Source organism: Cyprinus carpio, chromosome B23 (assembly GCF_018340385.1).
Source record: "Cyprinus carpio isolate SPL01 chromosome B23, ASM1834038v1, whole genome shotgun sequence".
Classification (NCBI taxonomy): Eukaryota; Metazoa; Chordata; class Actinopteri; order Cypriniformes; family Cyprinidae; genus Cyprinus; species Cyprinus carpio.
Window position 1 is genome coordinate 21,981,892 of NC_056619.1, and position 18,113 is coordinate 22,000,004.

Sequence of the window (18,113 nt, forward strand, 5' to 3'; positions counted from 1 at the left end):
ATACTTATTATAGTAATTACAATAACTAGCAATAACCAGGTACTAACCCTTAACCTATCCCTAAACCTAACCCTACCCCATGTACACTTAAAAATAAAATTGCTTGACGATACCATAGAAGAACCTTTTTGTCTAAATGGTTCCATAAAGAAACTTTAACATCTGATTATAAAAAGGTAAGAAAGAGATGGTTCTTTAAAGAACCTTTGACTGAATAGTTCTTTGTGGAACCAAAAACGGTTCTTCTATGGCATCACTTGAAGAACTTTTTGAAGCACCTTTATTTTTAAGAGTGTAGTTATCTTATATTACCAGTACTTTCTTAGGTAGGTACATTGTAAGTACATGTAAGTGCATGTACTGTAAAATAAAGTGCAACCAAATTTACTGTATTAACAAAAAATTGTTTGTGATTGCTATTTAATGGCCTATTAAATAAATTTGCAAATATATTATTGTTTAAAAAAAAATGCATTTTAGTATTTTTATTTTTTTTTTGTATTGTATTTTGCATCTTATTTTAAAGCTTATATTATTTCAAATACCGAAAGGTAGATAATAATCCTGTGAGTGAATGATAGTTTCATCTAATTTCTTGCAATCAAATGCAGTGTAAGCAGATTAGCATTAAAGGTGCTGTATGTAAGTTTTTGACTCTACTAAAGCATAAAAATACCATAATATGTTTGCAGATATTTAAGAAACATGCTAAGTTAACATACTTGTTTATCTGAAAAACAATGCTACAGTCGGTTATTCTCCTTTGAAAATGTAAATTTAGGGCCAGAATGTCATCTTTGTTTTGGTTTGTGAAACCCGCCCACTGCCAGTTTACCCAATTGTATTTTGGCACCCCGGGTTGCCAGTTGGCGGAAAACACAGAGTATTTTATTTCATTCATCATCAAGTGCGCTTGTTCCTGTTTGTGTCCTCAATATGGCAACCTGTGTGTGTGTGTGTCAAGTCTGAGGAGGAGGGGCCGGGTGAAAAAAAAAAAAACCCTCTTCAATATTTTGAATTTGGACTGCAATACCTAGTTCAACCACTCGGTGTCAATCCAACATACAGCACCTTTAACATTAGGAAAATAAATACTTTCATTGCATCTTTTGTCTATAAAATAAGCATGAATGGTGACAACGAACAATGAGAGGCTAAAAATAAAGTAGGTGCATGTAACAACTCATAATGTAATATCATTTCTGCATTTGAATAGAAGGTGGATAGTTAACCAGCTCTATGCAGCAGATGGCAGCAGAGGACCATCCTGGGGGTGCTTCACAACAAATCCAATTTTGCTTAGATCCTATTTTATTGCCTAATTTATATATATATATATATATATATATATATATATATATATATATATATATATATATATATATATATATATATATATATATATATGTATGTATGTATAAAGGACCACAGTCATCTACAAGTGATGCAGGATTTACATATTTTAGTCCAAAACATACATTGATTTAGTTATTTGGTTTGTTTATTTGTTTGTAAAGATGTTGTGTTTGGATCCTGAATCTCTGTTGAATTAGTGAGTTCATAGACACAATGTACACTGATCACTATTGTTCAGAAAATGCCAAATCCAGATAGTTTCAGAAGCTACTGTGGTACATGTTTGGTAATTTGCCTGAAAAATTATCTGCGCTGTGATTTTGGAGACGAGGGGAACATTCTAGTTTTACCAAAACGCAAAACCCAAAGTAAACATCCTATATTCTTACATTTATAATAATAGGTATGTATAAAAATGTAAATGTTGACCTTTTTGTTTTGACTTTTGAACTTTTTAATTTCTTCCCCCTTTAATTTTATTCTGTTTTATTTATTGCTCTGTTGATCTATTTTTTCTTTCTCTGCAAGTAGATTAACATTCAAGATACAACATTTTATCGCCAGCCTTTACTGATGCTGCATGTTGTGTTATGTAGGCCTATTTAAACTTAGACTTGACTTTTTAAATGCTGGATTCCGGATGTTTCATTGTTTGATGTTCTGTCCTTTGTGTCCAGACACACTTAGCAGCCCAAGGATTGATAAAACTTTAAACACAAAACTTAATCTAGCCTTTTTGGACAACGATTACATTTACATTTACAAATAAATGATTAGAATGTGTTAGTGGCATAATTTATAAACATTTTATTTTATTTTCTTTATTACATTATTTATTTGTTCTTTAACTCTGTTTTTATTGATTTAGATTACATAAAATGTATAAATAGCCTAATCAAAGTATATGCTAACACGAATTAAAGTAAATATTTATTTGGAGAGTTTTAAGGCACCCCTTCTAAATGCATGGACACTTTGCGAATAAAACAGTCACGCTTATGTATCATCTCGATCAGTGTGTGATTATTCAGGTCTGCCTCATGGCCACAGATCCCGGAAGTAGCGTTCAGATACAAATGTATTTCTGATTGTCCGAGTGCCAGCGTCCTCCTGCTCACCTGTCTGTCTGCAGTTCATATTCAGCAACAATGCGAGTCCCACATGTGTCCAGGTGAGGAAGATGATGAGGATGACCTGAGTTTTCAGTCATCATGTGCTTATAATAATCACACAGAGTGTGTTAATGTTTCTGCATATGGAGGTCATTTCCATGATTGTGTGCCATGTATTGTTATTATGTGCCATGGATTTCTGTTTTTAATAGGCTATTATGCAATATTCAGAGTGTTTTGAATGATGTCAGTGGATTATATTTACTAGAGTTTAATTCTCAGGATTAAGACAAATTCAGCATTTAATGAAATTATGTTTGGGAATGCTATGTATTACCATGCTTTACCCATATCTACTTGTATTTATATCTGTATATAACAAAATAAACAATATATTATATAAAAGATATAAATGTAAAATTTGCCCGATTGTGTGTGATTCCGCATTATACATAAGGGTCATTAATGTGACTGGATTCTGCGATTCTTTCATTGTGCAAATTTACTTTAAAGGGAGAGTTTACCCAAAAAGTATGAACTCACACTGTTGGTTTCAAACCTGCACTTACTTTCTCCCGTGGATCACACAGAAGAACTACTGGGTGAATTCATCTGTCAAGCATGTTTTCTGAGTGTGTGTATTTGTGTCTTCCCAGCTCTCCACAGATCCAGGCGCTGTTGACCAGCTCATCCTCGGGTCTAGAGGACTTCAAAGCTCACGCCGTCTTCCAGGAGATCAGTAAAAAGCTGCATGAGGTACGAGAGGCCCTGCTGGGTTCATTTATCTGAATTCATGGACTGTGGTGTTAAAGCACCTCAACATCTCTGCCCAGGGCTACAGCAAGATCAGTGTGAATCTGTGTTATTACCCAGCTTTAATCATGTCAGCAGTGATCCTCTGTCAGGCCTGCTTTTCCCTGCTGGATGCTGTGAGAGGGTTTTATTCAGAATACAAAGTTATTAGGTGCTGAGAGTTAGAATTAGGTGCTTTTCACGTGTGCCACATAGTCTTTTAATGTGTTTGGTGACATATGTGTCCATCCCCTTCCCCAAACTGCTCTTTCATAACCTGGTTATTATTATAAATGGTGCCATGACAGAGCCTTGTCATCTAGGTTCACCTCATTTTGTACCAAACTCCTCAGATTTACATTCTTCATTACAACATAAAAGGGGATGTTTTTGCTGAAAGTCTGAAAAACAATTATTAAAACTGTTTTCAACAATAATTACAGGAGGGAATGTTTCTTGAGCTGCAAATCAACATATTAGAATGATTTTTGAAGGATCATGTGACACTAAATACTGCTTTGCATCACAGAAATAAATGACTTTTTCACAATATATTCACAATCTATTGAATTGTTAAAAATTTATCACAGTTTTACTGTTCTTACTGTGTTTTCGAGCATATAAATGCAGTCTTGGTAAATATATATATAAGAGACTATTTTCCAAAACATATAGTGGGAAGTGGGTTTATATTGAGCTATAAAAAGCAAATAATCAGCACAATAAAAGGAGTATATATTAGGAGTTTTTCCTAAAATGTAAAAGCAGCTATGCATTTTCTTATATAAAAACAAATTTATACTATGTGAGAAAATGTAATATTTTAAAGACTTTTCAGCTTCATTTTGTTTGACATTAAAATGAATTAAATTATTGACTTTTAAATAACACAAATTGAAATGAAAAGTTCTTAATAATATATTTAATATGCTTTACATAAAATTAATAGCATTTTTCTTCTTTAAAAATCATGCTGTCAACAATTTATTTGTATGCTTTATGACCAGTTTGTAGAATTAAACAAAATGATAATACCATAAGTTTTGGTGTATGTGGGAAAAAAAAAAAAAAAAAAAAAAAAAAAAAAAATATAAAAACCACCATCCACCTATATGCAATGTTTGTATATGACTTCAGAAGACTTGGAATATGGGTCATTTTGACTACTTTTATGTTTTTTGGTCCATTCTGGAGCTTAATATAAAAATGGCCATCCACTTGCAATGAATGGAATGCATCAGCTCCATTAATATATTTGCAAGAGGTTTAGTTGTAAATTATGACATGACGGTGAATAAACAACAGTTGTAAAGTTTACATGATCTAACCCTCATTTATTCATCCATGCCTCTGGCTGTAAATTCGAGTTCAGTCGTGGTTATGTTCGATGATGTGTGTTTGTTATTGTTCAGCTGTGACACTTGCACCCTCTCGAGATTTGCCCAGTTTAGCTCCACACGGCCGAGACGCTGATAATCCCACACCATCAGCCACATTTCAGCTTCTGCCAAACAATGACTCAAATAACGGCCTGTTACACAACCAGACGGACTCTGGGAAAAACCAGAGTCAGTTTTGCTCCATTACGCTCTGAAATGCAGTGCGTAATTTTATGGTGAAATTTAACACTTCACTCTCACAGACTGGAAGGCTGAGCGAGGTGCTTCATGTTAATAGCATGCATTTCAGTGCTGTTTTGCAGCTGTTTATGATGCTGAATGTTTTGCATTTTGTCGTCTCTTTCAAATGTTAAAATCAAGTCTCATGATGTGAAAAAGCTAGGATGTTTTTGTATCTCTTTCAAATGTTAAAATGCATTTTGTCGTCTCTTTCAAATGTTAAAATCAAGTCTCATGCTACTTTTTTTTCTTTTCTCATTGACTTCAACCAATTTTCAGATGTGGCCTAGTGGTTATTGAACATTTAAATCGGTCACTCTTTATTTAAAGGTCCAGTTCTCGCTATTAACCAACCATTTACTATGACTTTTGCCTAACTAAACTCCTGATGTGCTGCTTATTAGTTGTTAAGTTTAGGCATTGGGTAGGATTAGGGATGTAGAAAATGGTCATGCAGAATATGTGCTTTATAAGTGCTAATAAACAGCCAATGTGTTAAAAATAGGCATGCTAATAAGCAACTAGTTAATAATGAGAGTTGGTCCTTAAACTAAAGGCTCTCAACATTTTCTGGTTCTGCTCCCCCTTAGATTCTATTATAAATATATCATGTTTATTTATATATTAGGGTGAATTCAGGTCAGTTGGGTCACTTTTTGTTAGTAATATGTCTGGGAAAAATGGCCCAATTATCCTCAATTAACACTGTTGTTATAAAATTTATAAGTGTGTGTGTGTGTGTGTGTGTGTGTGTATCCCCTCTGTTTGAGGGGAACAAAAGTTATCTTTTCACCATCATTTAAGTTTAGCTGCGGTTCACAGAGTTTATGGCGGTTGTGCAACTGATGTACTCTTTGACATTTGTGTGTGTGTGTGCAGGACGGAGAGCAGTTTGTGAAGAAGATCGGAGGTGTGTTTGCCTTCAAGGTGAAGGACGGGCCGGGAGGAAAGGAAGCCATTTGGATTGTTGATGTTAAGAACGGAAAAGGCTCCGTTGACAACGATGCTGGTGAGTCTGTTCTAAATGCAGACAGTATTGATCTCTGAACAGATGACATTTTCCAACTCATCAATATGTCAGATTGGACGCATCCTGACCAGGTGTAGTTATTTTACTTGAAAAGGGCTGTACAAATTGTTTTTTTGGGGTCATGGGTTGAATGAGAGATTTGTTATTGTCCCCAGAGTTTGACATTTTCCTGTGTGCTTCTGAAAACTGCTAATGGTTATCAGAACAACTAATTGGTGCTTTGGCACACACACACACACACACACACACACACAAACAACAAGGTATAAATCAATTAACAAACTGAAATGAAGTAACAAACAAATATATAAATGTGATTTTAAATAAATCATTAATAATTTCAAGAGCATTTACAATATTAAAATAGTAATGCAATGTTTTAAATGAATACAAAGAATAAATAAATAAAATATATTAAATTAATACAAATTATACGTTATTTTTATATATATATATATATATATATATATATATATAATATATATTATATATATATATATATTAATTAAAATAAAACAAAATGTTAATTAAAATCTATTAAATACAAATTATGCATAATTAGCAATACTATTAAAATAAAACAGCTTTGAAATTACTTAAAAGCATATTGCATGAATACCAATACACATAATAATCAACTATTTTAAAAACTTTGAAGTATTTTAATTAAAATATATTGAAGTAGCTTTTAAAATATTGCAATTAAAATGTATTAAATGAATACAAATGATACATAATTAACAATACTATTAAAACAGCTTTTAAAATATTCTAACCTTTATAATTTATGCAAATTATACATATTGAACAATACTATTAAAATAACAGCTTTTAAATTATTAAAAAAATGTATTAAATGAATGCAAATGATACAAAATTAACAATTCTATTAACATATAACTTTAAAATGTTATTTAAAGACTATTAAATGCAAATTATACATAATTAGCAATGCTATTAAAATAACAGCTTTTAAATTGTTTAAAAACTTTTATTAAATCAATTCAAATTATACGTAATTGAAGGGATAGTTCACCCAAAAATGAAAATTCCGTCATGAATTATTCACCCTCATGCTGTTCCGAATCTGCAAGACCTTTGTTCATCTTTGGAACACAAATAAGATATTTTTGATGAAATCCGAGAGCTTTCTGACCCTCCCATAGACAGCAATGCAACTGAAATGTTTCTGACCCAGAAACATAGTAAGGACATTGCTAAAATAGTCCAGAAGACATCAGTGGTTCAACCGTAATTTTATGAAACTATGAGAGAACTTTTTGTGCACAAAGAAAACAAAAATAATGAATTTATTCAAGTATTCTTCTTCCCTGCACACCATCTGCAGCCATTATCGAGAGCAGGCTACTGCGACGCAGGTCTTACTATGAACGAAGGTCTTAGAGGTTTGGAACGACATCAGGGTGACTAATTCATGACAGAATTTTCATTTTTGAGTGAACTTACCCCTTCAACAGTACTTATAGAATAACAGCTTTTGAAAAAAATTCCTTTCAAGAATTGAATTAGTAAGAGCAGAATGACGTTTTTAATGACACAATGAGCCATTGCATTTGAGGGTTTTCAAGTGTTTCTTTAAAAATGTGCTTTTCAGATCAAGACACAGAAGGTTTGATATTCAAACAGTGACCAGTATGTTGGCATAAATCTGTTCTGTTCATTTAGAAAGTAGCGGCGCACCTCTTCTCAACAAGACACACGATTTGATCCCTCAGATATATGAAGTGAAACCTCATCTGAGAATGTGTCTGGAGGCATTTGGCACCGTTTCTCCAGTAGTGCAAGCTCTTGTGCTCTTCCTCACCTTCCTCATTTGTTTTAATGATGTGTGGGTGTGCGAGGTCACAGATGTTCACAGGTGTGTGTGTGTGTGAGTCCAGGAGATTTGTGTGGAGGATGAGAGGAAATGAAAGCAAGCAAGAGTGTGTGTGTGTGTGTGTGTGTGTGTGTGTGTGTGTGTGTGTGTGGTCTAATGACCAGAATCAAAGCTGCTCACGGGTGCAAGGGTGTGTGTGTGTGTGTGTGTGTGTGTGTGTGTGTGTGTGTGTGTGTGTGTGTGGGGTCTAATGACTAGAATCAAAGCTGCTCACGGGTGCCGGATTCTCATTCATTGTGTAACAAGAGCAAAACGCACTAAACCAACAAGTTTTGAGCTGCTGTGTCGGCCTGGTTCCCATTCCTTATAAATGTTTTTTTTTTCTTTCTTAGAGAAGAAAGCAGACTGCACCATTGCCATGGCCGACTCTGACCTGCTGGACCTCATGACTGGAAAGATGAATCCACAGACCGTAAGTGCTGATGAAGCAGACAGACAAATCGCCAAAAATCCCTCTGCCCGTCTGTGGAATAATGTGAACCATTTATACTACTATTCAGTTACAAGCTAGACTGCAAAGAATGAATTCAACCAGATTTAGTCTCTTTTCCCCCCTTTAAAAATAGAAAAACATATATAAAACTTTAATTCAAGTCATATTCTTTGAAAGTTACTTTTAATATCTTGCAAGCAGATTTGCTTTTTTCATTTAGCTTCTTTTAGGATTTTTTTTTATATTTTAAGTGATTTAAAGATTTTTTTTAACGTTTTTCTTTACTTGAAACGAAACACATTAAATAATACACAAAGCATGTAAAAAACATTAACATAAAACATAAAAAAACAACAAATCAGAACATCACGTGAAAAACAATACTGGAGCAAAAAAACTCAGCTTTGATCTAAAACAGCATATTAGAATCACGTGACACTGAAGACTGGAGCAAAAAAACTCAGCTTTGATCACAGGAATTAATTACATTTTAATGCATTCACATAGAAAAAAAGTTATTTTGAATTGTAATATTATTTCACAATTTTACTGGATTTTTAGTCTAATAAATGCAGCCATGGTGAGCAGGAGAGTCTTCTTTCATAATAATAAAAAAATCTTATCTACGCCAAACTTTTGAACAATAGTGTGTGTCAAATTAAAATGGGTTGCAAATGTCGTTTCATGCTGACTTTTAAACATCGGTTGCATAACATATCCTGGAAATAATACTTTGAAAAAAGTGGGAACCCTGGAATGTCTGAAAAAGCAGATCCCTGACATTTCCAAGTGGTTTGTATGGTTATAATTACGATTTTGGCTGATTAGTTTCAGTTTTCCTGTTTGGACGTACCGCAGAGACTCATCCCACATGAACCCAGATGTTTTTCTTTCCTTTACACTGTCCTGCGTAGTTTTTTGGATGCATTAAGATCTGCATGTGGTGGTGAATTCAAAGTGGTATTGTTTTTAGCTAGGAGAGAGCCTTTTTATGTCAATCTGTGATTCACAATTGAAAGAAGGAAATGTAAAGACATTTTCTATTTCAAGGTCTCTCTGTAGAGGAACATCAAGGTTGAGGTCTGAAAGTTTTTTTTTTTTTTTTTTTTTTTTTTTTTTCTTCAGATTTTTACACCATTTTACACCATACAGCCTGAGACTAGGTTATTTTAAGGAAAATATTTATTTAATTTTTGGGAAATAAGAGTTGATAAAAACGAAATAACCATGAAAGTGCAATTATTTTCCAATTTAAATCTCAGCATTCAAATCTAAAGTGATTGATATTTTTCTAGCAATGATTTCTTGGATTCAACTTGTTTTTCTTTCTTAATACTGATAGCCACCTTTGCATTCTTTATTGTTTATTAGTTATTAGACCTAGTGTTAAATTGTGATATTACGCCACCACAAACCCAAGGAATAGCTTACACAAAAATGAAAATTTGCTAAAATGTAATCACCCTCTGGCCATCCGAGATGTAGATGAGTTTGTAGCATAACATCACTTGCAGTGAATGGGTGCCGTCAGAATGAGAGTCCAAACAGCTGATAATCCACAAGTGATCCACACCACTCCAGTCCATCAGTTAACATCTTGTGAAGCCAAAAGCTGTGTTTGTAAGAAACAAATCCAGCATTACATTTTTTTTTTTTTACTTCAGTCTGTTGCTTCTGGCTAAAATATGAGTCCTTTAGTCTCTTTATTGCTTTCTCCAGTCAAAAAGTCATCTTGTCTAAATCAGGAGAGAAATATGCACAGATCAAGCACAAAAACAGCTCTAAACAAATATGTTCGATTTGTTTCTTTCAAACATGCAACCTTTGGTATCACAAGCTGTTAAATTTGGATTATCTGTTAACTGATGAACTGTGTGGATTATTGTGATGTTTTTATCAGCTTGTTTCTTTCAAACATGCAACCTTTGGTATCACAAGCTGTTAACTGATGAACTGTGTGGATTATTGTGATGTTTTTATCAGCTGTTTGGACTCACATTCTGACGGCACCCATTCACTGCAGAGGATCCACTGGTGAGCAAGTGATGAGATGCTACATTTCTCCAAATCTGATGAAGAAAAAAACTCATCTACACCTTTTTCATCTACATCAGTTCTCTTCAAATCTTAATGTAATTGAATTCAGATTCCTCTCATTCCTTCATAAACTGAGTGGGAAAAGTGAGTTTCACAAGCTGGGATGAGTAGTGAAGCGGTTTCCTCACTCGCTTCTTAGTCACGTCCATCTGCGTTAAATCTGGATGCATTTACCCGACCTTAATTCAGTTTTGTATTCTGTAATGTTTGGGAACAGACTGACACGAGAAGTCATTAACCGCGTTCTGTTTTAGTGCCAACTGAGTGCTTCCTGGTAGCAGGGATGGAGGCGTGTGGTTGTGCACCGCTTACAAACAAAGCTTTAATGAGGCACTCACTGAAATGACTTCAGGGTTCATCCCTTCTGCGAGGAGCATTTCTGCCCTTCAAAAAAGCACTCATTAAAGCCTGCTGTTGATCTTGCACGATCATGTCACGGCACGTCTTTCTATGTGACTGGAGAGCAGTTTATGAGATAATTCACCCGACAGTTAATGAAGGGTAATTGAATTGTTGAGCTTCGTTGTACCTTGAGGTATTTTTTTTTTTTTTTTTTTTTTTTTTTTTTGTGAATTGTTTTTCCATGCATCACAAAATCACAAATTAATTCTAAGATTTTGAGATTTAATTATTATTTTTTTTTTTAATAGAAATAACATTCACGTGTGCTATGCCTCTGCATGAGATGGATGACTTTGTATTTATTATTCATTTCTTCATTTAGTGTATGCATGTTCGGCTGTGTTTAAGGTGTCTAAGGTTAACTTCTCATAAATGTTAACTTCAATTAAATATATATAAACCAAACTTTCCACATATTATTGAACTAGTTTATGAAAGGTATTACAAAATGATTTGCTTAATATTTACTTTGTGACTTAAACAATGCGGTATATATAATACATAGTCTGTCTTTGTTAATGTAATTATTTAATATTTTATAGAGTATTTTTATTTATTGTTAATGTAAATATTTAATATTTTACAGAGTATTGCATTTATTTGTTGATTTAGCTGTGTTTTTCAGCTTTTTCACATAAATGTTAACTTCCATTTAACATACATAAACCATTTTTTATATAATGTTCAATTCCTTACTCATTACACAATGTTACTACATACAGTAAAACCATACATATTGTCTTATTTTTATATGAATCTTATTATTCCATATTATATTATTAATACAACATTTGATTATTTATTTCTTTTTCTTTTTCTTTTATTTGCTTATTCATTTTGATGTCCAAAGTGTTTTTAAAAACAACAACAACAACAAAAACTAATTCAATGCATTTATTGAAAAGAAAATCATATTCTGTTTTATAAACAGTTGTTTTTCTGTGAGGCTTTCACAAGAATGATTCTGAATATCAATCAGATACAAAATCACTGTTTTTGTTAATTTGATTTAAAAAACCAGGCAGAGGATGTTTTCATGGCCAAACCCCCATTGAGTGTCTGAATAGCCCTGCATTTGGTTTTTGAGACGCTAAAGTGCGGCATGTAAGGTCACATAAAAATAGTTCACAAAAACAAATGTCCTCTGCCAAGACACAAATAAATTTCTGGGACACAAATGAATAGCTTATCCTCTCTCAGGAGGTTAAGTTTTCTAAAAACTCAATGTTAATCACTCTCTTGTGCTCTCTCGTTCATGCAGGCGTTCTTTCAGGGCAAACTGAAGATCACTGGAAACATGGGCATGGCAATGAAGCTTCAAAACCTGCAGCTGCAACCGGGCAAAGCCAAGCTGTGAGAGGCGGAGCCTCGAGTAGCCCCTCCCACCCAGTTCACTCTGTTAGAGTAGCTGCAGGAGTCAGACACCAAATGAGTTTCTGTGCTGTAGAGCCTCTTTCTAACAAGGCAAAGTGATAGTTCACCCAAAAATAAACATTTGGTCATCATTTCATAATGTAAACCATTCGACTATTCTTAGTCTTTTTCTGAAGATAAACTTCAAATGAGTGTGGGTTTGTGAGTGAATGATGCCAGAAATCTCATTTTTGGGTGAATTATTTAAATGAATCACAGGAGTCTGATAGATGGTTACTAAAATACTATTTTAATAATGTTCTTGATTGCCCCCAACCCCCCGCCCTCTTCCCCCCCCCCCCAAGGGGTCCCCCCGCCCTCTTTAATTGGCACCAACAACTGTTTAAATTGTGTGTGTGTGTGGATTGATTGTTTGCTCTGAAGGGGTTTATTGGTAGTGAAGCCTGGTAAAGTGCCTGTGAACTATAAACTTACACACTGGGCTTTGATGGACAGACGTCTTGTTAAAATGGTACGACAGCATTGCGATTCTTTCTCTTTCATCTGGATAGTTATTCTAGGTTATTAGGAGCAGGTTTACAATGCTGCTTTGTTAAAACAGACACCAATTAATAAAAATATATCCATCAGAACAGTGTATGGATGTGTTTGACAGTCTCTCACAGGTAGAACTGTAGTGTCACGTCAATGTTTTTTGAGTGTTTCCCCATCAGATGCTAAAATACTTTTGTACTAAATAAACCTAATCTTTCTCATTAAAATGGGAAGTATCTGTTTTAATTTATCAGTTTAATTTGATTATCAAAAACAAGAAGTATAAATAAAATAAATTTTTTAATAAAACAAAAAAAAAAAATAAAAACTGTTGGTTTTGTCGAGGGAAGCAGGGCCTACAAAAGAGGATTTTCCAAAAAACTCAATTTGCTTACAGGTCTGTTATACAACTAATGTGGAGGCCAGTGCTTTAGCATGAAAACATAAACCAGTGTAACGTTTATCTTTTTTTCTTTTTGCTGAGTGTTCAGATCACGTTGAAGCTTGTTTGCCTGAATATCATTTCTTGTTCTTCTCGTGAGATGATCTGGTGTAAGTGTGTGTTCCAGCGCTCATGGAAAGCTCAGACGTTTCCACCCAAAGCTATTGGCCGATGTCCAGCCTGCCACGCTTTTGTTTTTCCTTTGAAAACTTCAGCTGAAACACTAAATCCCTGAAACTGTTAACAAGCTCTGACCTACATTCCACAGATCAGACTCTCTGTCTGTCCTTCATTTGAAACCTTCATTTCTTCAGTATTATATGCATTATTAATTACAGTTCTGCTTATTATCGTATCATATTATTATTAGTCATATTGTTATATTATTATGAAATTATATCGTGCATATCAGTTGAGATTCATAACAAAATATGTTGCATATTAACTGTAAGTAAACAATTTTATATACTATTATTAATTGTATTATTTTTATATCTTTCATTTATTCCTGTTGCATTTTCATTACCCCGGTAATCGATTTGAGTCTCCACTTTACAGTGATTTTTACCATGGTTAAGATTGTTTTTCTTTGTATGATGCATATAACACCTCTTACCATGGTTAAAAAAAAAAAAAAAAAAAAAAAAAAAAGACACGAGTTGTTGTTTGCTTCACTAAGTAGCTTTATATAATTCTCTGCTCCTTCTAGTTCTCTTGCATTGATATAATTACAAGTCCTTGACATGAGAAGTTTAGGTTTGGTGGAGTTTTGCACACGTCTAGGTGCTTTGAAACTTCAACAACCTTTTAAATGTACAGTAAACATGGATAAGCAGTAAAGCAAAATGCTATGTAGAAATAAATGTTTTCTAGAAATGCAGCTGTTGATTTTCGTTCTCATGAAAGCATCCTAGAGTTTTTCACAGTGTATTGGCTGTTAAAAGCCCGTGTTTTTCTGTAGGAGTTGTATTGTATCCCATGTTTCTCAACGACCTTCACTTTGAAATAGTTTTCTTGTAGCTTCACCTGAGGGCTGAACTCCAAGCTTCAAATGCACCTTTCATAAACTCATATTGGTATTTAGATCGTGTCCTGTTTTCTACATTTCAGAGGAGAGAAGAGCTAAAAAGAAGGGAAAACGAGTTTCAGAGTGGGTTGCCAGCGTGTGTTGTAGGTCTCATCTGTTGTCTGACCTCAGGGAGTGTTCGCCGGTCAGACTGACGGAGCATTGTGCTTCTCCAGGAAGAGTTTTGAGGCAATAAATTTCTAAGCCATCAATTTTATTGTCTGTTTCCTCATGTCTGACATAATAGCCACCAGACACACAGGAATAAAAAGGCAAGACAAGTTTATTTATGTAGCACATTTCATACACAATGGTAATTCAAGGTGCTTTACATAAAAGAAAAATAATAATAATAAAAAAAACAAAACAAAACAGGTGTTGGCCACCTGAAGCGCTTAAAGCTCAAGAGTGTTGTTTTCCTTCTGTGTTGAAATACTCTATTCTATCCTACAGTAGTTTAAAAGCATAGTTCACCCAGAAATTGATAAAGATTGAATCACTTTCAGGCCATCCAATATGTAGATGACTTTGTTTTTTTTTTCATCAGATTTGGAGAAATGTAGCATTCCATCTCTTGCTCACAAATGGATCCTCTGCAGTGAATGGGTGCCATCAGAATGAGAGTCCAAACAGCTGATAAAAACATCACAAGTAGTCCAAACAACTTCAGTCCGTCAGTTAACATCTTGTGAAGCAAAAATCTGCATGTTTGTAAGAAATAAATCCATCATTAAGATTTTTTTTCCACTTTAAACCATTGCTTCTGGCCAAAATGAGTCCTAAATCCATAATAACACTTCCTCCAGTGAAAAAAAACATATTTCCTGTTGTTCTCTCATTAAAAATTCACAAACATATTGGTTTGCTGTTTTGAACTGATTTCACTTGTAAACGGTGCTCGATCCGTGCATATTTCTCTCCTGATTCTGACCAAATGACTTTTTCAATAATAATAATAATAATAATAATAAATCCATATTATGGATAGATGATTCTCATTTTAGCCTGAAACATTGGTTTGAGGCTAAAAATCTCATAATAATGGATTTGTTTGCTACAAACAAAAAGTTTTTCTCTTCTCAAGATGGACTGGAGTGGTGTGGATTACTTGTGGATTATTGTGATGTTTTAATCAGCGGTTTGGACTCTCATTCTGATGGCACCCATCTACTGCAAGTGATATAATGCTGCATTTCTCCAAATCTGATGAAGAAACAAACTCATCTACATCTTAGATGGCCTGAGATTGAGGACATCTTTTGCATTTTCAGCATCACAGGAATTAGGACTCTATAGTGCCACAGAAATTATGCACTTCACATGTAAAGAATCAAGAACACAGTAATAATCAGTTATAATCAAGTAAATATATGTTTGGAACGACATGAGGGTGAGTAAATGATGACAAAATTGTCCTTTTTTTTCAGGTGAACTAACCTTTTAAATCTTTTAAATTGGGGCCGAGAAGAAACATTTGTTAAACTCTGCAGTCATAATTCATGTTTATTGTAAATTCATCTTCACTGTGTCACAGATGATCTGCTGGACAAATGCAGCTGTTTTCAGTCCAGTTTATAGGTCTGAGAGAAAAAAGTGTTTAGACTGAGCGGAGGTGGTTAGAAGAGTATGCTTGCCGGTTTCACAAGTTTCCATTAGAGGTTTGAAGTGTGAGTCTGACTCACTGTAACATGCGCTCAAATATGTATTAATGATTTTTTCCACCATCAATGGTCTTTTCAGGATGTGCAGTGTGTTGAATTAGTGATGCCCGGATTGCAAGACCTTTGTAACATGAGGAATCTTCATCCACAGTTAATGATGCTCTGCCCTTGATGAGACAGGAAATAATAACGAGGTGATCATGTTTCTATCTAACGTTCTATCTATCTATTGTTCTATCATTCTATTGTTCTGTTGTTCTGTCATTCTTTTATAAATATTATAATGATACAAAGTTTATAATAACTTATATAAAGCATAACTATATGATAAGAATATGGTTATTAGAAACTATAACACAGGTTTCAAAGTAAATGATATCTGCAAGATGAGTTTACTCAAAATAATGTTGTTCAATAGGAACAATGATTCAATTAGTTGCATTCAGTTAAACTTGTAAGTCGTAAATATCCTGTTTGTTGTACTGTAGATGCATGTGTTAGATTTACACTTACATTTATCCGGTTAGCAGAAATTTAATCTGAACGAGGAACATAAGCAATTTGTCATCAATATTCATATCTTAGGTTTATTTAAAAGCCAGATTAGGAAGCAAGCTGTAAAATGCAGAAAATAAAGTTTGTGTGTGTGTGTGTACTACATATATTTATGCTACATTGCAGGGACCAAATGTCCCCACAAGGATAGTAAAACCTGAATTTTTTGACATGGTATGAGGGAAAAAAAATATTAAAAATAGCAAATGATGTTAATCTGGAAGTGTAACAATGCAAACAGGTTTTCTGTTAGGGGTAGGTTTAGGGTTCAGGGATAAAAAAAAAAATAAAAAAATTGAGCATCGTGTTAGTTCAGACAGTCCACGTTAGTCAAGCTTGCATCAGCCGACAGTCAGCTGTTCCTGACGTGTACCAATCCAGTGTTGACACCTATCACATGCGGTCTATTTAAATTCCCATTCTTCAGCATCTCTTCCATCGCATCACTGCATACAATTAACTCCCTCCTCCAACCCCAACTCCACCAACTGAACCTGTAATCCGATCTGACTTTTGTTTCTTTCTGTACAGTCTTTTCATTGGAAGCATTCTCTATCACGTTTAGTTTACAACACATGTAATTGTGAATGTAATTATGTATGCATATAATGGTTCTGTTCTGTACCCCAGGGGGGTTTGTCTTGCTGCTCTCCCCACTCTGTCCAAGCATGGCTGCATGGACAGGCGTGTGGAGTGTTGCCCAGAACATAACCATACCGCCAACACTAACTGTATGCAATATAATTGTCATAAATATACTTGACAGAAGTGCTGATTGAAATACAGTTTGGTCAGTATAAAAGTAGTAGAAGTCTATGGAAAGTCCCCGCAATTCACAGAAACATACATGAGTGTGTGTGTGAGTGCCATAGTTTTTTAGGTTGTTTAATTGCCTTTTCCTCCTGCACACATCAGACTGAAGCTGAACCCCAGTGACTCTTGTCTTGCCCATTGTGTCCTTTTGTAGCCATTAAGGAAACATTTCAGTGCACTGAAAAAGTCTGCAAGTGCAACAGTCTGAGATAATGACTGTGATAAATGTTTACATGAGAGATGCTTCCCGTCTTTAACATTAGAGTTTGTCCTTGGCAGGATCAGGACTTCTCTATCCTCTCTTGTTTTCTCTGTGTACATCTGCAGTTTCTGAGTTCGAATGCTCGTCTCTGCATGTGACAGTTTTTGTACATTAATACACAAAACAACTCAATATGAAATCAAAATGAGTCCTGTTTGCTTCCTAACTGCACAATTTTGGTGATATTATGCATGCTACTTCAAAAATAATAATTAGTTTTCTTTAATCGTCTTCCTCCTTTACAATGGACAGTGGCTGATCTGTGCATATTTCTCTCCTGATTTGGACAAGATGACTTTTTCACTGTAGAAAGCATTATTATAGATTATACTGTACGGACTCGCATTTTAGCCTGAAAGCAAGTTTGAGGTTAAAAACATCTTAATGATGGACTTGTTTCTTACAAACATGCAGCTTTTGGCTTCACAAGATGTTAGCTGATGGACTGGAGCGGTGTGGATTACTTGTGATGTTTTTATCAGCTGTTAGGACTCTTATTCTGACGGCACCCATTCACATCCATTGGTGAGCAAGTGATTGGAGTGCTACATTTCTCCAAATCTGATAAAGAAACAAACTCATCTACATCTTGGATGGCATGAGGGTGAGAACATTTTCAGTTAACTCTTTCATCTTAACCTTAGATGCAAAGTACAGCAAAAACAGTA

General features: G+C 34.4%; 1 protein-coding gene across 1 annotated transcript; it reads left to right on the forward strand.

Moving 5' to 3' along the window:
• The first annotated feature begins 2,372 nt into the window (after positions 1 to 2,372).
• Positions 2,373 to 12,437, forward strand: LOC109082112 (sterol carrier protein 2-like). The gene is made up of 5 exons (XM_042750777.1): positions 2,373 to 2,527; positions 3,125 to 3,224; positions 5,759 to 5,888; positions 8,139 to 8,218; positions 12,000 to 12,437. The coding sequence occupies exons 1-5, from the start codon at positions 2,505 to 2,507 to the stop codon at positions 12,093 to 12,095; spliced, it is 429 nt and encodes a 142-aa protein (XP_042606711.1). The 5' UTR covers positions 2,373 to 2,504; the 3' UTR covers positions 12,096 to 12,437.
• The last annotated feature ends 5,676 nt before the right edge of the window (positions 12,438 to 18,113 follow it).